We start from the raw sequence: 24,170 nt of genomic DNA, 5'->3' as shown, positions 1-24,170 counted from the left end.
AGACTAAAGGACTAAATATAATAAAATAAATATTAAACTTGTAGAAAAAGTAATAGAGTAAGAAAAATAAGCTATGTAAAGATGGAAAATACACAGAGAGTTGGGATTATGCATATTGTGTTTTCTTTGAATATTTTTTGACTGTGAAGGAGCTAAGTACAGGGAGACATTTCATTGCCCAGACTGCTAAGCTAAACCAACATATATATTTTCAAGGTATCTTGACTTCAAAATTTGTGTCTAATGATATGTTGCTTTGAAAAAGAGCTTCTGCTTTTGTTTCTCAGAGGATGAGGACCTGTGGATTCCTTCTTCCAGACTAATGTGGTTTGATGGATCAAGACCCCCCTGAAAGGTCTCCATGAACCCCCCAAAAGAAAATACTTCACCCAACAAAAGGCAGAAAGCAGTTTGAAGAGAACTATGCCCAAATCCCAAAATATTGTTTATAAATGTTTGTTTACATCTAAAGGGGGATATGACATAGATATGAATAGTTTGCACTGGTATGGATCTTGGTTTATGGATACAAATTTAAGGTCAATATTGTTATATGTGTATTTTTGATCTTGATTAAGGTATTGTGTTTGTGTAACTCATTTTAAAATTTAATATATAGTTAACAAATACAGGGTAGTAAAAAGTCATCTATAATAGTAAAGCTTGTAGTCATGTTAGGATTTTGAGATGTACAGAGATATATTTCAAATGGCTAGATATTTTTCGAACCTTTCAAAGACTAACAGGATATGGCATTTAAAATATTTTAAGAACTTAGGACTTTTCGCGACAATGAGACACATCTGTTCCTGACAGCACCAATCTATTTCAAGAGGATGATAGGCATCAAAGAGGCTCCTTATGGAGTTGGTTAGTCATTTGGGCAAGAAACTGCTCTTGCCTGGACTACTTGGTATTATGCTATGTAAATGGACATGTAGGACCCACAGAAAAATGACTGCTGAACTTGCCTAAAGAAGGTAGGACAGTATTTAAAAAAAAAAAGGGCTGGAGAGATGGCTCAGTGGTTAAGAGCATTGCCTGCTCTTCCAAAGGTCCTGAGTTCAATTCCCAGCAACCACATGGTGGCTCACAACCATCTGTAAAGAGGTCTGGCGCCTCTTCTGGCCTTCAGGCTTACACACAGACAGAATATTGTATACATAATAAATAAATATTTAAAAAAAAAAAGAAGGTAGGACAGTCCTTCAGGGTTCCTGCTTCATGAAAGAGTCTACCAGACATTCTGCAGAAAATAGAAGAAAGTGACTCACAAATTGCCAATATAGGTGAAACTGTCTTTAAAATTTTCTTCTTCATGGAAAAGTCTGCCAGATACTATGGGCCTGTAGGCTGAAGATGGATGCTTCAACATTACCGAGGAACTTAGGGTGACTCTCCAGGCAGTGAGGTGTCTCTGTCATTTCTAGAACTTTGGAAGTTGCTTATAATGCACTTCCTGTTTATTAAAGTAATATTATATCCTTATGGAGTTTTTGATGGAGTTGAAGAAAGATAGTTCAAATTATGAAAGATAGATTAGATATAAAACTTTAGACTCACAAAATTAGAATAGATGATAGTGTGTTTTCCTTAATTTTCCAAATGTACTGGCCAATCAGCATTTTATTACAATACAACTAACAGGATACAAGCCATTGTCTCACAGCACTAAATATTGTAACTGTAATTCTTGCCTGATACCTGTTTTGTTATATGTAATTTTATTATGCTGAAGTTAAAACCTTCCTTTTTATTTAGACAGAAAAGGGAAGATGATGTGAGATTTCCCTCAGTATGCTGTGATATGTTTTCTTGTCATTGGTTAATAAAGAAGCTACTTTGGCCTGTGGCAGGGCAGAACAGAGCTAGGTGAGAAAACTAAACTGAATGCTGACAGAAAGAAGGTGGAGTCAAAGAGATGCCAGGTAGCTGCTGGAAGAGAAAGCTGCCAGCTGCCAGCCAGAACCTTACTGGTAAACCATGAGCCTCGTGGTAATTGACAGATTAATAGAGATGGGTTAAGATGTAAAAGTTAGTTAACAAGAAGCCTAAGTTATTGGCCAAGCGGTGTTTTAATTAATATAGTTTCTGTGTGATTATTTTGGGTCTGGGTAGCCAGGATGTGAACAAGCAGTATCTGCCTACAATTTGGGAATAGCAAAAAACAGAGTAGGATCTTTGGCAAGAGGGCACCAATGAGGGCAGTACCCCTACTTCTGATCCAAGGATCTCAGAGGATGAATTCCCAGGCCTTGACATCTAGCTATCTAGGCTGAACTCTGTTAACCAGCCACTGGCAGCAGCAGAGACCCATGGAGATCCCTGAGGCAGCAGAGTCCTCTCTACCTAAAGTCTCCTCCATCCACACCCTGGCTGCTTCCCAGATCACATGAAAAGCTGCAATTCTCCATCTTGCTTCTCACGTGTTGCTCTTTTGAACGATCCCAGGACCCAGCAGGAAGTATCTTCATAGATGGCGCTAGCCCTAGGTCTGCATTATTCAGGGCACTGAAATATTAAGCTGGTGTTTAAAGTTCCTTGACTAGTGCATTGAACAGGATCAGTCATTTGATAGATACCCTCCCCACATAATCCCTTGCTGCTAGATCTCACACCAGAACTGAAGATGATTCTAAGAGCCCTGAAAGTTTTCTGGGATCCTTACTGGTTTACTTTCTGAGCCCAGAGCAGGGAAGGTACCTGCTTCTCAGGATCTGTCTAAGCAGATGGATAGTCTCCCCAGAGTGGGATCTGCAGAGGTTTCCAGAGAGACCAGGTTAGAGCTGGAGCAGGGCAGCCCCTCCTTGCCATCCTCTGGAGCGACCTACATTGCACGGGAACCTAAGTGGAGGGGGTAAGGGTGACCCTCAGGGTTGGCACAGAACACAGCCAGATGCCAAGTTCTCAACACAAAGGAGATTTATTACCCTGGAGGGATGTAGGGGGAGCATCTCTAGATCAAACAAAGACAGCAGATATTTCTGTAAGAGTGAGTTTTTAATGGGAAAGGGGGGAAGTCTGTTAGGGTGAGTTGATAGTCCTGATTGGACCTGTCAGCCTGTGTAGCCAAAATATGAATGCTGGCACATGCCTTTAATCCCAGCACTCGTGAAGCAGAGGCAGGTGGATCTCTGTGAGTTCGAGGCCAGCCTGGTCTACAAGAGCTAGTTTCAGGACAGGCTCCAAAGCTACAGAGAAACACTTTCTCAGAAAATCAAAACAATTATACATATATACATATATATATTAAACATATAAAATGTGTGTGTGTGTGTGTGTGTGTATGTGTGTGTGTGTGTGAATTTGGATTACTGAACCTTGATGTTTTGATAGGTAGACCTTGGAGTTTTAGTCAGGCATATGAAATGGCCAAATAAGGGACTAGACCTTGAGGGCTAGCTTTAGAAATGTTATGGTTTAGCAAGGGAGAGGGAAGGAGTAAGGGTAAGACCCGACAGCACACGTTTACAATGCTCAGGACTTTTAGACAGTCCTTCAGAGAAGTTTCCTGCCAATCTTAGGAGGCCATTTCAGACCTCATACTTTGTGCTCTCTAGAGGATGGAGCCTCTGAAGCCCCGGTAAGGGACAAGTGAGCAAGGTGCCCCTCCTATGTCCCAGGTCTCTTAGCCAGCATTTATCTGTGAACAAATGATGGAAACCTGCTCCCTATAGCTGTAACCTCTCCATAATGACTATCTCCCTTTTCCTATCACTGCCTCCTGCGTGTCCTCTGGCCTCTTGAACTCTCACTTCCTAGATCTTCAACAGGCCAGTCTGTCTCACTAGGTTCCTGGGATCCTCTGTACAGCTAGAGGTCTGTAGACTTAACCTGTATCGTCTACAAGAGCAGAAATCTCTCTTACCCACTGAGCCATCTCCACAGCTCTAATATTCCTTTTTGTTTTGTTTTGTTTTTGTTTTTGTTTTTCGAGACAGGGTTTCTCTGTGGTTTTTGGAGCCTGTCCTAGAACTAGCTCTTGTAGACCAGACTGGTCTCGAACTCACAGAGATCTGCCTGCCTCTGCCTCCCGAGTGCTGGGATTAAAGGCGTGCGCCACCACCGCCCAGCTTCTAATATTTCTTTTATGTAGAAATATCTCACACAATAATATTAAAATAGAAATGAAGCAGCCAGGAGTGGTGATCTATACCCTTAATTTCCAGCAGCTTGGAGGTGGAAGTGGGGGATCTCTTTGAGTTTGAGGCCAGACTGGCCTCTTTGCTTTCAAACCATGTCTGCTCCAGGTGTGACTAGATGGATGGCCAGTTAGGCACAGAACTTTTGCCATGTTACCTCTTCCTATCAGGTTCAGAAGTCTAGGTAGCTTATAGTAGCCAGCCTTAGCTATGATACACACCCCAGATGGTAGGCAGTTATGGAGCCTTCTTCCCTAAGGCAACACTGCCCTGAAAGCTTTCTCAGGCCCAAGCAGCTGCCTCCTCCCAGGGTTCTGTCACTCAAACCTAGACTATCATTATTTCTCCCAGAGTCTGGGTATGGCAGTGTACTATACTCTCAGAACTTCAGAGGTGGTGACAAGAGTACAAAGTCATCTATTGACTAGATATCAAGTTCAAAGCCAGCCTCAAAAAACAACAAAAAAAACACATATACAAAATTAAACTAGAGGGATAAATCAATAGTTGAGGGCTGATGGAGGAAGGTCATTGGTTAATTAAATAAAGAAGCTGCTTGCCCTGATAGGTTAAAACATAGGTGGGAGGAGTAAACAGAACAGAATGCTGGGAGGAAGAGGAAGTGAGCTCATACTGACAGCTCTGCTCTCTGGAGCAGAGACGCCATGCTCCCAGCTCCTGGGCAGACGCGGGATAGCTCTGCTCTCGGAGACACACAGGATGAAGCTCTGACCCAGGATGGACATAGGCTAGAATCTTCCCGGTAAGACCAGTGCTCACAGATTATTAGAGATGGGTTGATCGGGATATCAGAATTAGGCAGTAAGGGCTAGAGCTAAAGGGCCAAGCAGTGTTTAAATGAATACAGTTTGTGTGTTGTTATTTCGGGGCATAAGCTAGCCAGGCAGCCGGGGTGCTGGGGACGCAGCCCCGCCGCACCAGTTACTACAGAGGGCACTGACAGTACTTTCAGAGGACCCAGGTTCGATTCCCAGTGCCCACATGGTATTCACCAAAATTTGTAACTCCAGTCCCAGCATGCTCTTCTGGCCCCTATGGGCACCAGATGCACATGTGGTGTACAGACAGGCAGACAAAGTACCCATACGGTCACAAAAGGAAAAGCTAGGACAGGGAGACAAAGAGAAAGACAAGAGCTACAGATATAAAGATGATATATTGAGATAGAGACAGCCAGAGAGAAACAGAGATGAAGTAGAAGTTTGAAAGACCTAGGGGTCCTTTAGTTAGTTGTTAGTCAGTCAGTCAGTCTTGGGGCTATGGTTAGTAAATGGATGAGCTTGGCTTGCTCTGGCTCAGGAGATCAACCTGGGATCTTCTACAGGATTGCTGCCAGAGGGTCAGGTCCATCTAATGGAGTGCTGGAGAGAGGAAAAGCAGTGAGAAATGATGGGTCTGTCTTACTCCAGTCCTTGATTTTGTTAGCTACCCTAGACTGAAAACACAGACGGAGCCAGACTGGGCACATCTGTGATGCTGTTCCCCAGGGCACCAGTCCTGGGCATACACAAGACCTGGGGCATCAACCAACCTTACCAGGAGGGTGAACTGAGATGGACAGCGCCAGTAGGAGGGGCACTGGGAGACTAAACTCCTCTGTGTTCAGTGTGAGTTTTGCTGGTCCAGCTTCCTGAATGGTCTCCTCTTTGTTGGCATAAGCCTAGGTGCAGTTCACTCCACCATTGGGAACAGACCATATTGAGGGGCTGCCTGAGTTCCCAAACTCTAAGCTCCCCAGACTGAAGTGGGGGCTTGAAAGCGTTGGGCTTGATACTCTCTCTTCCTCTCTTCACCTCAGCTCCCTTTCTGGTCTCTTCTACTTTGTCTGCCAGGTCAAAGGAACAGGATCTGATGAAAGGAAGTCAGTGATGGACTCCACCCCTGTGAGCTCAAGCTGCCAAGCACCTTGAAGCAACTTTGGGAAGTTGGTGAGGGAGGAATACTCATTAGGCCAGTAATCTCCCTGAATTGGATGGAGGTCAAGAGCTACCTAATCCTGAGGAATGACTCAGCCAGGAGGAACAGTAACAGTTAACGCAATGTCCATCAGCACTAGCCCCTGTAGGCTGATAGTCACCCTTGGCTAGTCAGAGCCAGAACAGCTTAGGTGTCCCTGGATAATCAGGCTTTTGCGGAGCTGATTGCCTCACAGAAGCCCCCAGGGTGCGTGCAGGGATGCCAGGCCAACATTGTGGCAACCAGGCTCTTCTACCGTGCAGGCTCAGCAGGGTTGAAATCCTGGCGCCAGGGAAGGGGCGGCCTAGAGGCGGGGCTATGGCTGTCCCAGAGGAGCCCCCGCCCATCCATGTCCGCAGTGACCTTCAGGCGTCCCTTGCTGGCTGGAGTTTCTGTCCATGCAAAGCCACATTTGGATCTGCACACTTGGACAAGCTTGGATGTATGGGCCTATCCAGCGCTATGGAGGGAGGAAGGAGGGGGGGGACTGGGTCTCGGACTCGGCTCGCTTCCTCCTGCCCTGCCAGCAAAGGAGTAGAGAAGGCAACCGGGTCAGGCGCAAAACGCGATGGGTAGATTAGGGGTGCTGACCCCAACCCTGCGTTCTCCTTGTTCTCGCAAGCGAGGACTTCTCGAGGGTCTCCAAGCTGGTGTGGAAAGAGTGGCCGGCACCAAGGAGGGGCCCCAATGCAGCCGTCGCGCGCTCCAGGCCAGGATCTGTGGACCGGGGGCGCGGCTGCCCCCCCTTCCGCCGCGCCCCGCCCTCCTCGTCATGCGGGACGCGGGCGGGGGCGCCTCAGAGTGACGCGCCCTCCTCGCGGTGCCCTTCAGCCGCCGCAGCAGCACAGAGCGCCACATGGACCCCGCCGGCCCCAGAGCGCGTTGCTGCTGATCGTCCGCCCCGGGAAGGTAACCGGCGCCCTTGATGCTGGTCCGGCCTTAACCGGCTCCCTCCTCTCCGTTTCCCAGCCCAGTCTTCCTCCCGACTCCTGGGCTTCCCTTCCCGGCTCCCCGCTTTCTAGCTCTGGGTCTCCTCCCCAGCTCCCGGGTTCCCTGGCTCTTTCTTGGTTCCACTCAGCCCCGGGATTTTCCTCAAGGTTGCTCAGCCTTGAGGGTGCTGTCCAGCGCGAGGTGCTGAAACGGCCCTCGGTTCCCTCTCCCATAGGCGTCTTTTTCTCCTTTGAGAGGTGCGCTCTGGCCTGAGGCCGCGCTCGGGCCGGGCACTTCGCCCGTCCGCAAAGCAAAGGGTGCGGCGGCCGCAAAAGAACTGGACGCCTCGGTCTTTGCGGAATCTCCGCAGCGTCCTAACCTCTCTGCGGCTGGCCCTGCGGAGCCCCCATCCCCCGACTCCCTGGAAACAGAAGTTTAGAAGACAATTGGCTTTGCGGCAAAAGCATCCCTGAACCCCTAGCTTCTAGGACACTATCCTTGCATGGCATTCCTCTACAGTTCGTTGGGGTCTCATTCCGCAGAGGGAAGCCCGTGAAACACTGGATCCCCAGGGACTAGGTTCCCTGGCAGAAAAGACCCTACAAAGAGGGTTGTCTCTGCAGCTGTTGGCATTGCAGAAACACCTTCCCAAGCACTGCTGGCACTTCAGCCCAGGCTGTACATTCTGGATTGGGTCACCCTACTCTATGCAGAGGCAGGTGGGGGCCATATGCCCCCATTCCCACTGGAAGACTGGAACTCTGCCATCTCTCTCTCCCCAATCCAGGGCCAGTTCCGCTCTGGGCCCTTTGGGGGCCTCCAGAGTCTCCCTAGAGATGGATATAGTTGATACTAGTAAGAAGCCCTAAGGACCTTTCCTGGGGGGGCAGCATTTATGGACTTATCACTCCAGTCTTTCTCCAGAGGGGCCCCTGCCCCACTGCTCCAGAACCATCAAGGAAGCTGAGCAGCCAGAACCTAGGTACCACAGTGGAGCATTGACCTTCAAACGCCCCCTGGGCTCCACCCCCCCCCCCCCGAGGAGGCTGGAGCTAGACTCCTGTAACTGGTGTCCCCAAGTTGTAAGCTGCAGTGGCAGCTAAAAGCTTCCTTCAGAAATCCCAGAAGCAGCAAGATAACTGTTGATTTGACTAGGCTCTGGACCCTGCCATCCTGGTCTGGTTATGGGGCAAAGCCTCCCCCACAGGGTACTGGAGAAGGGCGGAAGGAGTAGACGAGAGTCTGAGGAAAGCCTGGTCAGGGTACCTGTGATCACCTGCTCTCTCTAGGAAGAGGACTCTGACCACACTTGAATGTGAAATCTGACCCCGGAGTGGCTCCTGAGGAACCAAGCCATCATCATGGAGTTCGTGATGAAACAAGCCCTGGGAGGTAGGAAGTGGGCAGGGAGGGGGACCTGGTTGGGCCACTGTGGATACACAGACATGTCTCCACCACTGCAGTGGCACTTAAACACATTGCTGCATGACCACTCTGACCTCACACACAGCCTCTACAGATGCTCGCTTACCAATTGAACAAAACCAGGGCAGTGCCCTAGCCCAATACTTTTGAATCCCCTGGGAACTCAAGGTTTGGGATTGAAGACAAGATATGGGGGGTATGTGCTGTGTAAGATGGCAATGTGCTCCCATCCCATGGTCCAGTAAAGCCCACTGGTCATCCTGAGGCAAATCAAGAGCTGAGCCACATAAATCAAGGCAGATACTCCAAGGAGGCTTGTGAGCAGCCTTCACTGTGGCAGTCCTGGGAACAAAAGGTGCACCAGCATTGGGTTAGGAAACGGGATTGGGGTGATCTTAACTGTGGCATTGGCACCTATGGGCTTCACCCAGGTAAGAGATGATACTGTTCGCAAGGACAAGAAAAGATAACTGTGTAGCCAAATGTAACCAAATCCCCTTCTGCAGAGAAAATATAACCCCTTTATATTGTTGAGTAAGGGCAGCCACTGTTTGGAGGTAGTCCTGTCCCCATGTGGTCCAAAACCATTTTTGTAACCAGCAGCAATAGGACTAGAAGCTGGTAGAGAACAGTGGGCCGAGTTCTTGGCCAGGAGGCGCTAAAACAGTGAACTGAAGGTTTGCTTCCCATTTGGCCTGAATGAGCTTCAACAGGGCAGTTTGGGCAGCTCAGGCCTGTAGACTTTGAGATCACCCTAGACGGGCCTCAAGTTTGTTCAGAGCTGCCTGCTGTGGGTGCCCCAACAACCTTGTGTGGTGTCAATGCCAAGACTTTACCAGTTCTACTATTGGAGAATCCTTGTAGCCTGCAGGAGGACCTCTTGACTGACGTGAGTTGCAGCTGGAACGCACTAAGCATCCTTTGCTGATATGGGGAAGGGAGGGGCCTTACAGAGAGGAAGCTGGTTGGGGCCTCAGGGCTAGCAAAGAGAGAGGCCCACCCAGAGGGTGTCTTTGACTTCTCTCATATGTGATGAAAAGTAGACCCCGTGTGCTTGCGGAGAGTTCATGGCAGAGGTAGACTCAGGTTGGATCTAATTATAATGATTACATCACCAGGAAAGGATTCAGGGACAAGCCAGCATCCCGCATCAGTAGCGACCTGTGTTATACCAGAGAATCCCAGGCTGCTACAGATAATTAATTAGATGGCTAATTCAGGCCCTGAGGTGGGCTTTTAAAGAAACTGAAATATCTGATTTGGCTGTCTACATAGCTGAAATTAGCTGGGTAATTGCCAGCCTGGATTCCCTCTTTGTTCTATGCCAGCCCAAAGTTTCTCCTGCACCAGCGATGGGGTGTGTTTCTTGGGGTGCTGTGGAAGCTGCCGGTGTGGGAGATAACCAGCAGACAGAGGGCTACAGGGTAGCAGCCACATCCTAGGCTGAACATTATCAAAACCACGCCATATCTGTTTTGCATCATTCTGTGGGGATATGAACGTAGTTCCCGCGATGTTTGGTGGAGCTGGTAATAGCTTCACCAGCTCTCTCTCAGTCTTGTCATGGGCCCTGAGCTCCTCTCTCTCTAGTGCATGTCACCTTTGGTGTCTTAGGATGTTTGTGAGCAAAATGGAACCAGACGTAGATGGTTAGAGGAGAGGAATGAGTTCCAGATAAGGGTCAGAATGCGACAGAGACCCCAGGACACAGATCAAGCCCCAGATGTAGAGAAACGAGGTGACAGGAAAGAAAACAATATCCCAGAAAGAGATGTACAGCTCTTTCACTGGGTTGCGTCTTCTTAGGGTTGCAGGTCCAGGCATTTGTGGTCTGTTGCTTCACACTACCCTAGACCAAAGAGGGGTAGGTCTGAGATGTGGCTAGATGAGGATATGGTACACACCTTCGTCATTGCCTGGCCATTCTAGGCCCATGCCTGTCAGGAGCAGTAGTCCCCACTTTGAAGCCTCGTGTCCCTTTTGGCGTGTTCCTAATGCCTCCTCAGAGGCAGGCCTGGGCAACAGTACATTCTGGAGATGAGGCTCAGAGAAACCGAGACTTGTGTGTGAATGCCATGGAACCATGAGTGATGTCCTGAAATTCATAGGCTTTCGGTTCAGAGACAAATTCACCTTGGGTTGCAAAGTTCTAGATAGTTTCAGGTGTTTCCTGTAGATGCTATGTGGGTACCTGGATTCTGCTGTGTGTGCAGTTCCAGTGGCCTATTTGGGCTCAGTCAAGCCCCAGTTCTGCTGCTTGCCAGAGGTTTCTCCATTCTAGTGTCACCTGTTGCATCCTCTCTGGAGATCATGATGTGATTCGGGAGCAGTACACAACCCTTGGAGCCCCTACTGCATGAGAAAAGGAAGATTTCAGGTGAAAGTCTGGCACCTTGGCTTGGGACAGGTGGACAAGTGTCCAGGATGCGATTTGTGAGGAGCTGAGCAAGCCTGGAGGGTGTTCGTGAGGAGGAGCGTGGCATGATGTGAAGAGTCAGGTGTCCTTTCCATCTTCCATTCACGGTTTTGTCTGCTGCAAATACCCAACATCTTGTCTCACCAGTACAGCTTTCTCTGTTGTTTCTCCCACCCTTCTGCATTGAGTTCCCAGACTACTGCTGGTCTTAGCTGTATGGGACACAGGTAGACACTCAGAGCTTCCCGTACAGAGAGGATAATGGGGTTGCCACTGAGCTGGGCTGCAGGTGAAGCTCTTGAAGGGTGTCTCACGATGAAGTACCAGAGACCCAGAGGAAAGCAGCTGGAGTCAGGGTGGCAGAGGATTGGGTGATTCAGCAATGCCATCGGGACCTGGTGTTACCCTTTGTGCCCATCCACACTTATCCTACCCCTCAGTTTTAAAGTGGCTGTTGCTATTCTGGTATCACTGCTCTACCCTGGGTAGAAACTAAGCAACAGCCCTTTATCTGATTGGCAGATGTGTCTGTGGAATCCTGTGGAAGCTTTCCACTAGGCACCACTGATTGAAGCAGCTACAAAGATGAGGGCTGGTGTAGACGCATGAACTCCAGACCAGGGCAGGAATTGAATGAATAGCTCTCAGTGCTTGGCTAGGCCTTGCGCTTGATGCCAGGCCTGCTAACCATGAGCCCTTCATAGATAGGATTCCCCGTTTCCTATCTTACCCAGTAGAGCAGGCAGCTAGCAAACACTTGAGGACAAAATACCCACACTCCTGTGCACTCAGAAGACACGAGTGCGGTGCACCGCAGCAGATCCAGCTCACGCCCCATGACTCTCAGTGGCGAGAAGGACACTTCAGGGAAACAGCTTCTCTCCCTAAACCTTGAAAGGCAGCTCTTTCCTTAGGAGAGGATACTCCTGGTCGATTAGACTGTGGATCAACTGAAAATGCCTTAGTCCTGACTGGGGTTGAAGAGGATGCTGAGCACTTTACCGATTGTCATTCATGTTCTGAGCCATTGGTTGGCAAGAAATCTTGGCTGGGACTCAAGGTGCATTTCCCAGCCCTAATGGACACTAGTGTGCCAATGCTGCATACTGCAGAACTAGCCGTGACAGCCGTCTACTGCTGGAGGTTACTGGCATAGGAGCTTCAGAGTGACGGGCAAATTTACGCTGCCTGGTGCGGACTAGCCTAGCAAAGCCCAACCCAAGCTGGAAAGGGAATCAAGAAAGAAGAGGCAGCATTGCAGGCTCTCCCCTGGCACCTTCCCACAGGATACCCTCTTCTTTGGCTCCTTCCTGCCTACCACCATAGGGTGGGTAGAGGGGGCTAAACACCCCGCTCTGCAGAAACCCAGAGTCTGAGGTTTCCCACTATTAGCCAGGGACTTCTTGGAGAAGCCTGTGTGCCTAAAGGATCCCTGGAGGAAGGAGCTTCTGGCCCGGGGACAGGAAAGCACCCAGTTGGTCTCACCATCTCTCCAGAGCCATCCTCACCTGCTTTTGCCCCCACGTAGTTTAGTTTTCCGGTGTTATCCTCATTTATCTCCTGGATTAGGGTGAACACCACCGCTCTCTGCCCCTACGGTCCCAGGGTCTCTTGTTGCATTTTTGTAGGACCAGCAGCTCAGCAGGATAAGAAGGACAGCTTATGGTTCTATGAGAAGAGAGGTGGACTCTGCAGCCAAGGGCATTCAGCTAGTGCTGAGCATTGGATACTTGTGCTGAGAACTGCTACTGGAGTTGGTGTCCAGTGCTAGGTACAGACTGAGGTCCAGACATGGAGGACTAATCTAGTCAGTCAGGCAGCTGCTGGAGCGCAGGCTCCAAGGGAGGCTGGTGCCCTGCTGTCTGCAGCTGCTGCTCCTGGCCTTTGTCTCAGACTGACATTTATGAGTGGTCGCACCCAATAGAAATGTCAGGCTCTGACTGCTCAGCTGGATGGAGGCGCTCCCAGGCCTCTGCCTTGGGTCCTACCTCACTATCCCTGACCCTTGTCTCCCTCAGCAGAGAACAGCAGCACTGTCACCTCTGGTCATCTGAGGTTGTTTGGGGAGAGCACATGGCAGAGTCAGTGGACTGGGTCAGTTCCGAGTGACTGGCAGAATGACTGAGCAGAGGGCCAGAATTACAATCACGTTCAAGACTGGTGGCTGGGCCATCTGTCACAGAGCCCGACTCTTTGAATTTACTAATTGGTGACTTCATCTAATCTCTGTTTCCTCTGTGTTTGTCCTTTCCCAAAAGCCAAGATCAGACAGTGTTGTCTGTCTGACACTTTGCTCCATAGGAACCGATGGCAGTACCTACAGCAGGCCTTTTCTTCCTCCCCGAAGGATCTAGCCAGTAGGGCAATCGTGTGTGCTCTAGTCAGCTTAAGGAACCACAAAAGGGGTTGTGCCCAGGAGCAGTTTTTGAGGTCCAAAATCAAGGGAAGCCCCGCAGAAACTGAGCTGGTGTGTTCATTCTGTTTAGCCCATGGCATGGGGCGTAGATGCTGGCTTCCACAACACAAGGCTCGGAACTGATCTGGAATGAAAACCGGCCCTGCAAGGACCTTGCATCTACTCACCAAGGCAAAGCCATAAGGAACCAATGAGACCAAAGGCCTAAATATTGTGCTTAAGTAGGTGACCAGGTCAGGGCAAAGTCCAGCTCATAGATACCTTCCCAGGACCTTTTTGCTTTCTGACTTGAAGACATTGCATGGTGGGATCAGGGACTTCAGACCAGATTTCTAATACTCAAGAGAGACATGGGATAGATATACAAAAGTAGGAATAAGAGAAGAAAACTAACTTACTGTGATATCAAAACATTACTCATCCCCAGTAGGCTAAGGGGTAGGACTTGGAGACACAAGTCCAGCAAGCATCTTAAGCCAGAACCTTGGAGTCTTGCCTCTAGAAAGAAGTTTATTCATTGACCAGAAAGGATAAAAAGTTCTAGCTTACCAGGTTCTGAATGTGCCACCCCCTCTCCTATGTACTATAGGAGTGAGGATAGGGTGGTGATGAATGGGTATTCCCAGAAAGAAGCCAAGAGGGAAGGTGAAGGCCCATTGTGGATTGGGGCTCATCAGGAATTTCAGTGGCTGGAGACAGAGGGGCCACTTTGTGTAACATCCCTAGCTCGAGGTGGTTACTGCATGGGAAGAAATGATTGTCATGGTTTGGTTTCTGTCGCTATGATAAACACCAAGACTAAAAACAACTTACAGAAGAAAGGGTTCATTTCAGCTTACAGTTTATCTGAGGAGTGCTGTTTACTAGCTTGCCCTCTGTGGATTGCCCAGCGTGTTTTCTTATAAAACCCCGGACCATCTATCTGCCCAGGGTTGGCACAACCTACAGTAGCTTTGATCCTTGCATGTCAATCATTAATCAGGAAAATGCCTACATAGACTTCCTTCAGCAAGTGTGATGGAAGCAGTTCCTCGGTTGAAGTTCTCTCTTCCCAGATAACTGATTCATGACAAGTTGACAAAAACTGAAACCAGCACCATGTGTTTCATCTTTACTTCAAAAACCTAATAGATAATATAAAATCATGTCAATCTTCCTCTAGTTTTTGCCTAGAATTCTACTTTGATTTTTTTCTAGTATTTACTGGATGCCATTGTCTAGCTGGGCTGGCATTCCTATGGCTTTAGTAAAACTCCATCCAAGGACAATAACAGACATGCCAAAGTGGATGGGGGAAGAGCACCAGGCTTCAACTTACAGGCTGCTAAGGAATTCTGTGAGTGGGAGAAATAATCTTCTCCAGGGAGGAACACACCAATTGGTTATCCAATACCAAATGGTCAGCTCTGAAAACATACGTACACATAACATTATACAGACTGAACAGATTATCTTTAGGAATACATATGTGTATACATATACATTAGCGTGTATAACAGCAACTAATGAGAAAAGATGTCTTGAATTTGAAGAGAGCAGGAAGAGATATATGGGAGGGTATGGATGGAGGGAAGGGAAAGGAGAAATGATGTAATTATATTATAATCTCAAAACTAAAGGAAATAATAAAAGACAACAAAACCAATAACCATATGAGTTAAAAACAAAGACAATGGAGCCAGCTTTGCTGTGGTTCAGTCAGGGCCTGTTTCACCCACCACAGCAGTGTGCTGGACCTGATCTTTATCACCCTAACTTTCAGAGGTGCTTTCTTTAGGTTCATTATTTTGTTTTAAAATGGAGACTGAATCTTTTTTTAAAAAATCTGCTACATAGTCGGGCGGTGGTGGCGCACGCCTTTAATCCCAGCACTCGGGAGGCAGAGGCAGGGGAATCTCTGTGAGTTCGAGACCAGCCTGGTCTGGCCTGGTCTAAAGAGCTAGTTCCAGGACAGGCTCCAAAACCACAGAGAAACCCTGTCTCGAAAAAACAAAAAAAAAAAAAAAAAAAAATCTGCTACATGCCTGGGAGGCAGAGCAGGAAGTTTGCTACAGGTGATCCTAGTCTACATAGCAAGTTCCGGTCCACTCAGGGATACAGAGAGAGACCCTGCCTCTAAAACAAGCACAGAAAAGCAAAAGTCTTCTGCAGAGCTCTGGAGCCTACATCAGGGTCAATGAGGTGGCCCAGGGGAAGATGTGCTTACTCCTGAGACTGATGACCTGGGTTCAATCCCTGGATTACTGCATAGGCGAAGAAAACTGATTCTAAAAAATTATCCACTGATCTCCACACCCACAATATGGCACATTCTCATGTGTAGACACATACACATGCACATACACACACATACACACACACGTGTGTGCACGCGTACATACAGGATAAATAGTAAATAAATGTGTAAAAACAAAAAAACAAAAAGCTGGCTGTGGCAGCACACCTTTAATCCTAGTATCTGAGACCTAGTGAGAGGCAGAAGCCAGTGGATCTCTATGAGTTTGAAGCCTGCCTGATCTACATACCAAATTCTAGGCTAGCAAGGACAACATAGTGAGATACTGTTTCAAGAAATAAATAACATTATTTAGTTTCAACTGCTTGAGCCTGAAATGATCAAGTCCTTGCCAAGGTAACTACAGGGGTTCCATGTACTTTTAAAAATATATTTTAGTAATTTTGCATATTTACAGGTACACTGCCATGTTTTCACACATGTATACAATGTATAATGGTTTCATCATGTCCAAAATCTTGCCCACTTACATCCCTGACCGCTCCCCACAAAGACAAGGTCTCTCTATGATGTAGTAGCCCAGGCTGGCTCAGTTCAGGATTCTTGTGCCTGCACTTCCCAGATGCAAGACTTCCTTGTGCATTTTCATTCTTTTTTATCTTCTGTTTTTGGGTCTTTTGAGTTAGTATAGAGGGTTGAGCTAACATTCTGTTTTCTTCGTACACAAAAGCATTTTGGTGTTCACATCTGATTTTATGATACTTATAAATTTATTTTGCTAGACTTACTTAGTTTTGTTTTGGTTTTGTTGTTGCTGTTTTTTTTTAAGATTTATTATGTATACAGTGTTATGCCTACACAGCAGAAGAGGGCACCAGAGCTCATTATAGATGACTGTGAACCACCACAGGTTGCTGGGAACTGAACTCAGGAGCTCTGGAAGAGTAGCCAGTGCTCTTAACCTCTGAGTCATCTCTCCAGCCCCTGTTTGTTTTTGAGACAAGGTCTCACTGTGTAGTTAGCCTTGGCTGACCTGGAACTCACTATGTAGACAAGGCTGTCTTTGAACTCACAGAGTTCTGCTTGCTTCTGCTTCTTGAGTGCTGGGATTAAAGGGGCTGGGTAATGGTTCTAAAGTGAGTGAGGGCTCTTCTTTCAGGACTATGTTAGTTACTCATCTATTGCTCTAAAGAGATACCGTGACCAAGGGAGCAGGCAGAGCGCTAGAGCAGTAGCTGTGTGCTTATATCCTCATCTTCAAGTAGGAGGCAGAGGGAGAAATAACTGGAAATGCCATGGGCTTTTGAAACATCAAATCCCACCCCTAATGGCACACCTTCCCCAACACAGCCTAACCTAATGTATTCCAAACAGTTACACAAGCTGGGGACCAAATTTTCAATATTTGATCCTATGGGGGCCATTCAATCACCACAAGGACAAAAACATTCCCGCAGCTGTGTCTGTAGCTGCACATGCACCCTGTCTCCCCAGTGCCCTGGAACTGCTTTTGTGTTTGTTTTCTTTGTTTAGCATCCAAAGTTTCATTATAGCATTTTCATTCATTCTTTGCTTTTGTTGGTCATCCTTCCTCATTATTCTCCTCCACCCATCTATCCCCACCCCACAGTGGCTTTCTTCCATGCAATAACCTTTCTGCTTTCACATCAAATATATTCTCTTACTCTTTCTCTATCTTCAGACTGTTTTTTCCTCTCTCATGGTCCACTTTATAGTTTTATGACCTACACACATACATGTACATAGACAGAAATATATGAAAAGTAAAATCTAGGACTGGAATAGGAGAGAGAACATTCAATATTTATTTCTCTGAGTCTGGATTATGTCACTAATGATTTTTTCCTTATGACTGACTGAAATGACTGACTGAATGGAATTCCACTGTTGTTTGTGTCCATTCATTTGTTGAGGGTATCAAAAGCCTAGGCATGAATTTTCTGAAAGACTCCAATAGCACAAGAAGTCATCCATCCTAAGAATTGGCAGATGGGACAGGTAGCATTCTAGCTTCTATTTTTTATTTTCCAGCCCATTAACCTGTTGCAGTGAAGTGAATAAAGTATCCTTGTAGAAAAGCAAAAGAAGCTGGGCAGTGGTGGTGCATACCTTTCATCCCAGCACTCGGGAGGTAGAAGCAGGTAGATCTATGAGTTTGAGGCCAGCCTGCACTACAGAGTGAGTTCCAGGGCAGCCAGGGCTGCACAGAGAAGCCCTGTTTCGAAAAACAAAGAACAACAAACATAATTGACAGATGAACAAATGATATCATCATATGAAATTAAAATGCCTCTGCTGAACTCTCAACAGAGGAATCTAAAATGGCTGAAAGACATTTAAGGAAATGTTCAACATCCTTAGTCATCACAGAAATGCAAATCAAAACAACTCCGAGATTCCATTTTATACCTGTAAAAATGGCCAAGATCAAAAACACTGATGACAACTGATGTTGGAGAGGTTGTGGGGAAAAGGGAACACTCCTGCATTGCTGGTGGGAGTGCAAACTGGTATAGCCATTTTGGATGTCAGTGAGGTGATTTCTCTGAAAATTAGGAAACAACCTTCTTCATGACCCAGTAATACCACTTTTGGGTATATACCCAAAAGATGCTCAATCGTGCCACAAAGACATGTGCTCAACTATGTTTACAACAGCATTGTTTGTCATAGCCAGAACCTGAAAACAACCTAAATTCCCCTTAACCAAAAAATGGGTAAAGAAAATGTGGTACATTTACACAATGGAGTACTACACAGCAGAAAAAAATAATGATATCTTGAGATTTGCAGGAAAACAGATGGATCTAGAAAACATTATATTGAGTGAGGTAACTCAGACCCAGAAAGAAAACTAGCATATGTACCCACTCATAAGTGGCTTTTAGACATAAAGCAAAGAAAACCAGCCAACAAATCACAATCCCAAAGAACCTAGACAACAATGAGGACCCTAAGAGAGACTTACATGGATCTAATCTACATAGGAAGTAGAAAAAGGCAAGATCTCCTGAGTAAATTGGGAGCATGGGGACAATGGGGGAGGGGAGAGGGGAAGGGGAGGAGAAAGGAGGGGGACAGGGAAAAATAAAATAAAATATTTTAATGAATTTTATTTGCATATTCTCATCTTAAAATCTGAATAGACTTTGTGCAAATCACTCTAAAAAAAATAAAAACAAAATGCCTCTGCACAGCAAAGGAAACTATCAGCAGAGTAAAAAGACAAAATAGGAGAAAATTCTTGCCAACTATACTTTCAAAGGAAGTAAATATGTAGAGAGCATATAAGAAGCTGGGAAAATTAATCATCCTTTGGTATTTTGAGATGGTGTCCCTGTGTAGCCCCTCAGTCATTCTGCCTCATTCTCCTGAGAATACCACCAAACCTGACTAAAGCAGTGTTTAGAAGGAAATTTCTGTCATGAAGCTTTACTAGAAGATAGGCTATAAATAGTTCACTTTAGCTTTTAGCATAAGAATCTAGAGAGGTAGTTCAAAGAGTTAAAAGTATATGCTGTGAATAAAATAGGACAATGAATAAAATGAAAAAAAAAACCAAAGTTAGTTCGTTAACATCAATAACATCAACAACCAGATTGATCAGAAAAGGAAAGAAGAGACAAATGACAATTACCAGAAATGGGGTGTGTGCATCTCAACAGACATAGATAGTACAAGAACAATAGATATTATTATTGTCAACTTAGATGAAAGAACACATTTATTAAAAAACTACATTAAAGGTTATAAAGTTATGCTGTAGAGTGGGGTGGAATATCAATAAGACTCACACTGAGTGTGAGTGTGGTGGTACATGCTTGTAATCGTAGCACTCAAGAGGCCGAGGCAAGAAGATTAGTAGTTTAAGGCCATCTTGGGCTATAGGAGACCTTGTCTTAAAAATAAAATAAAATAATAAACAAAACAAAGAACCAAAAACCAAAAATATATTTCAGATAAAGAATTTGTGCACAGAGGGCTGGAGAGGTGGCTCAGAGGTTAAGAGCACTGGCTGTTCTTCCAGAGGTCCTGAGTTCAATCCCCAGCAACCACATGGTGGTTCACAACCATCTATCATGGGATCTGGTGCCCTCTTCTGGCAGAACACTGTATACTTAATAAATAAAAATCTTTAAAACAAGGGCAACATCAAAAAAAATTTTAGAGAAACCCTGTCTCGAAAAACCAAAAAAAAAAAGAAAAAAAATTTTAAAAAGAATTTGTACACAGAATATAAAGATATCTTACTATTCAATAATAATAAAATTACCAATCCAATTTAAAAACACTACATACAGGTTTCTAAATAATGTGTACAGAGACTCAGAATATAGATGGATGTGATTGTACACACACAGGAACCAGAGAGGAGTATTGAAAGTTCCAATCCAGCCTAGCTACATAGTGAGGCCCTGTCTCAAGAGGAAGAGATGGAGGGGAGGAAGAGGAGAAGGAAAGAAGAAGAAAAAAAGGAAAATTCTAAACTAAAATAATAAAGAATAAAAAGGCAAAAGCAAGAATAGAAATCAGAGTCAGTGTAACCCTTAGGTCTGCACTGCACAGTGAGCTCCGTGCAGAATACAGCATAGGAGAGTGAAGCAGCCTCAACAAAGGGACCAAGGCAGCCGCAACACTGCAGAATGTGTAGCCCAGGAACACTCACTGTGGTACAACAAAACTGTCTCTTACCTCAAACCCATAGTTTCACCTGAGTATGGGGAAAAACATCCAAGAATCCCAACTGAGGGTGCAAAATTCTCAGAAGGTCAAATCAAGATGATCATGACCAACACAAGTCTGAGACACTGTCTTGGCCAGGAAGAGCCCAAAGAGATATGACAACTGTTTGCCATGTCAGTGTTTGGCTGGGATCCCTGAACAGAGAAGAGGAAGTGAAAACTCAGGAAACAGGCTGGGCATGGTAGCACACACCTTTAATGCCAGTACCCAGGAGGCAGAGGCAGGTGGATCTGTGTGAGTTCAAGACTTTATCTAGCAAGTTCCAGACTAGTCATAGCTACACAGAGACCTTCTTCAAACAAACCACACACACACACACACACACACACCCCTAGGAAATCTGAGCAGAAGATAAGCTTTAGATTTAGTATCCATGTGTTTGCTCACTCTTGGCTGTATGTCTGACAGCTAGAACACATTGGTTACCCAGAGATTGGGTGCAGCTTCCATGAAGGAACTCCGATCTGCTTTCCTATGTGATTCTTCTGTAAATTTATTTATTTACTTATTTTGTTGTTTTTTGTTTTTCAAGACATGGTTTCTCTGTGGGACAGTCCTGACTGTCCTGGAACTCAGTCTGTAGACCAGTCTGGTCTCTGGTCTCAAACTCAGAGAGATCCACTTGCCTCTGTCTTCCCAGTGCTGGTATCAAAGGCGTGGGCCACCACCAACTGCCTGGCTCTTCTGTAAATTTAAATTGTTCTCAAAACATTTGGATTTTGGCATTAGAGTATAGCTCAGTAACAAAAAGCCTGCCTAGCATTGTGGGAGACTCTAGGTTTAATTCTGAGCACTGCTAAAGTGTTTTGTGATTGATTGATTGATTGATTGATTGATTGATTGATTGATTGATTGGATGGTGGTGGTAGCGGTGGGTTTTTTTGAGACAGGATTCCTCTGTGTATACCTGACTGTCTTGGAACTCACTCTTTAAACTAGGCTGGCCTGGAACTCAGAGGTCCACTTGCCTCCAAGTGCTGAGATCAAAGGTGTGTGTCACTGCCATTCATCTTAAAAGGCTTATTTTTTTTAAAAAAAATATTTACTTATTATGTATACAATATTCTGCCTACATGTATGCCTGCAGGTCAGAAGAGGGCACTAGACCCCATTACAGATAGTTGTGAGCCACCATGCGGTTGCTGGGAATTGAACTCAGGACCTTTGGAAGAGTAGGCAATGCCCTTAACCACTGAGCCATCTCTCCAGCCCCAAAGGCTTATTTTTTTATTTTAATTTTTTTTTACTAATTTTACATACCAACCACAGTTCACCCTCCCTCACCTCCTCCCACTTCCCTCCTCTCTCTCCCAACCCTCCATCCACTCCTCCCAAAAGGTGAGGCCTCCCATGGGGAGTCAACAAAGCCTGGCACATCAAGTTGAGGTAGGACCAGGCCCTTCCCCCTTGCATCAAGGTTGAGCAAGGCATCCTAGCATAGGGAATGGGTTCCAAAAAGCCAGCTCATGCACCAGGGACAGATCCTGGTCCTACTGCTATGGGCCCCACAAACAGACCAAGCCACACAACTGTCACACACATGCAGAGGGTCTAGTTCGGTCCCATGCTGGCTTCCCAGCTGCCAGTCCAGAGTAAAGGATTTTATTTATTTATTTATTTATTTATTGGTTTTTCGAGACAGGATTTCTCTGTAGCTTTGGGGCCTGTCCTGGAACTAGATCTTGTAGACCAGGCTGGCCTCGAACTCACAGAGATCTGCCTGCCTCTGCCTCCCAAGTGCTGGGATTAAAGGCATGTGCCACCACCACCTGGCAGATTTATATGTTCTGATAAGCCCTCATTGTACTTTAGCAGTGGGTTCAATGTGGCAGGGCACATTTGCCTTTTTTGTTGTTGTTTGTTGTTGTTGTTTGTTTGTTTTGCCATGGTCATGTAGCAGCTACATGCGTAGACTCTACCTTCGCCACTTGTGCAAAGCAAGATGAAGGAGGCAGGCCAGTAGTCAGACATGGTGCAAGTTCCTATTATTCTAGGCCCCCTCTAAAGGCGGTGAAAGCTATAGCTACATCAGGGACACAGGAACTGACTTGTTGTGGGGGAAAGAAACAGAAATGTTCTGGGATACACAAATACTCAGAACAGCACCTTATGACGCAGGTGCACAATGGCCACTGTGGCTCTGGGTGACATCTGAGTCATGACTGATGCTTTGGTGCCGGGGTATCTTTGCCTTCTGCAAATGAACTCTACTGAATTGAAGCTGTGCTTTCCTATAGGTTTCCTTAGAACATGGCAGATGCCAGTTTCCCTTTGGCTGATACTACTCTGGTCCATGTGCTGGTTCCTAGTCATTTGGAAGCTGTAGTGCTCCCCCCCCCCACTCCTGTCTGTCTGTCTGTCTGTCCGTCCGTCCATCCGTCCGTCCATCCGTCCCTCCCTCCCTCCCTCCCGCCTGTCCCCCTCTCTCCATTCTTCCCTTCATCCTTCCCTTCATCCCTTTCCTTCAACATGACGTCTGGCATCGCTTTTATGGTAATTTAATAAAAATAACACAGAGGATTTCCTTGTTTTTTCTTCCAGGAACATTCAAAATATCATGGGAATTACCTGTTTCTTGAATGTTTGAATGATTCCATCTGTGAATTCCTAGACATTATTCTCAGCTTTTTATAATAAGTATACTTTGAGGTGTGAATTTCATTGAAGATTTCCCATGTATGAGGATAGAAAATACAATGTATTTGGTATTGTTTGTTTATTACTGTGTGTGAGTGTGTTAGCGTATGTGTGTGACGAGACCAAAGAAGGACGCGGAGTGTTCAGCTATGATTGCCACTTTATTCCTTTAAAACAGCAGCTCTCTGGAGCTGTATCTAGAGCTGGGCTGACTTCCAGCAGGCTGTCGCCACCTCTCTCATGCTTTTTATTACATTGGTGCTAGGATCTAAACTCAGGTCTTCACGCTACACTTGCACAGTGCCTGTGTGGTCATTTTAATTTTCTTTCTGTTTCTGCTTGATTGTTCTCTTTACTGTGGAGGACTGAGGTAGAGGCTGGGAGTTTGCAAACCAGCTGCTTTCTAGGGCCTATAGCATGACCCCATTACCTCTAGCTTCCATTCTAATATCACAACCCATCTGCTGCTAGGGAGGTCACATTTGCAAGCCTCATTGCACAGGTGATGTCATTACCAGTCATGCTTTGACCAGATTGGTCCAAGCCTCATGTATGCTTTGGGAAAGCTACCAGGGAGATGGAATTATAAGTAATTTAAAATTATAGTTCTCTTTCTATTGTGATAATACATATGAGTTTCACTGTTTTAATCAGTTTCAGGCGCACAAAGCAGTGGTGTTAAACACATGACAGTATTGTTCAGCCATCACGTCTACTTCTGAAATGGTCTCATCTTTCCAAACTGAAATTGTCCCAGGAAAACACTTAGCTTCTTATCTATGTCTCCCAGCCCACAAACTACTTTCTACTTTCTGCTCCATGGACCTGAGTCCTCTGAGGGCTTCACAGCAACCATCCTTTCTGACTGGTGCATTTCCCTCAGTATCATGTCTCCAGGTTATACTGCCTGTGTCAAAACTTCCTTCCCTTTTAAGACTGAGCAATATGGAAGGTGGGGGCAGACACATTTATTCCTTTCTCCATTCACCTGTGGACTGATTCTTGCTGCTTTGCCTCCTAGCTATTATGAATGATGCTGCTCAGACTAAAAGTGGACAAATATCTGTTTGAATTCGTGTTTTCAGCATTTTTATGTATGTACTCAGAATTACTGGATCATATAGTAATTCTGTATTTGATCTTTCTATTACATATGTGTTTTGCCTACAAGTGCATGTGTGTGTGTGTGTGTGTGTGTGTGTAGTATATGTAGATAGATAGATAGAT

At 45.9% G+C, this 24,170-nt stretch overlaps 1 protein-coding gene across 1 annotated transcript in view; it reads left to right on the top strand.

The window, feature by feature from the left end:
* The first annotated feature begins 6,931 nt into the window (after nucleotides 1–6,931).
* The window catches only part of Cplx1 (complexin 1), a 30,466-nt gene continuing 13,227 nt past the window's right edge, over nucleotides 6,932–24,170 (top strand). Inside the window, exons 1-2 of the mRNA XM_005359667.2 lie at nucleotides 6,932–7,028; nucleotides 8,339–8,441. Coding sequence (XP_005359724.1) covers nucleotides 8,411–8,441 — 31 coding nt within the window. The 5' untranslated portion in view covers nucleotides 6,932–7,028; nucleotides 8,339–8,410. The remainder of the gene's footprint in view (nucleotides 7,029–8,338; nucleotides 8,442–24,170) is intronic.

Source organism: Microtus ochrogaster, linkage group LG1 (genome assembly GCF_000317375.1).
Source record: "Microtus ochrogaster isolate Prairie Vole_2 linkage group LG1, MicOch1.0, whole genome shotgun sequence".
Taxonomy (NCBI): domain Eukaryota; kingdom Metazoa; phylum Chordata; class Mammalia; order Rodentia; family Cricetidae; genus Microtus; species Microtus ochrogaster.
The sequence above is the reverse complement of the archived record's forward strand: the minus strand, read 5'-3'. Positions and strand labels throughout refer to the sequence as shown.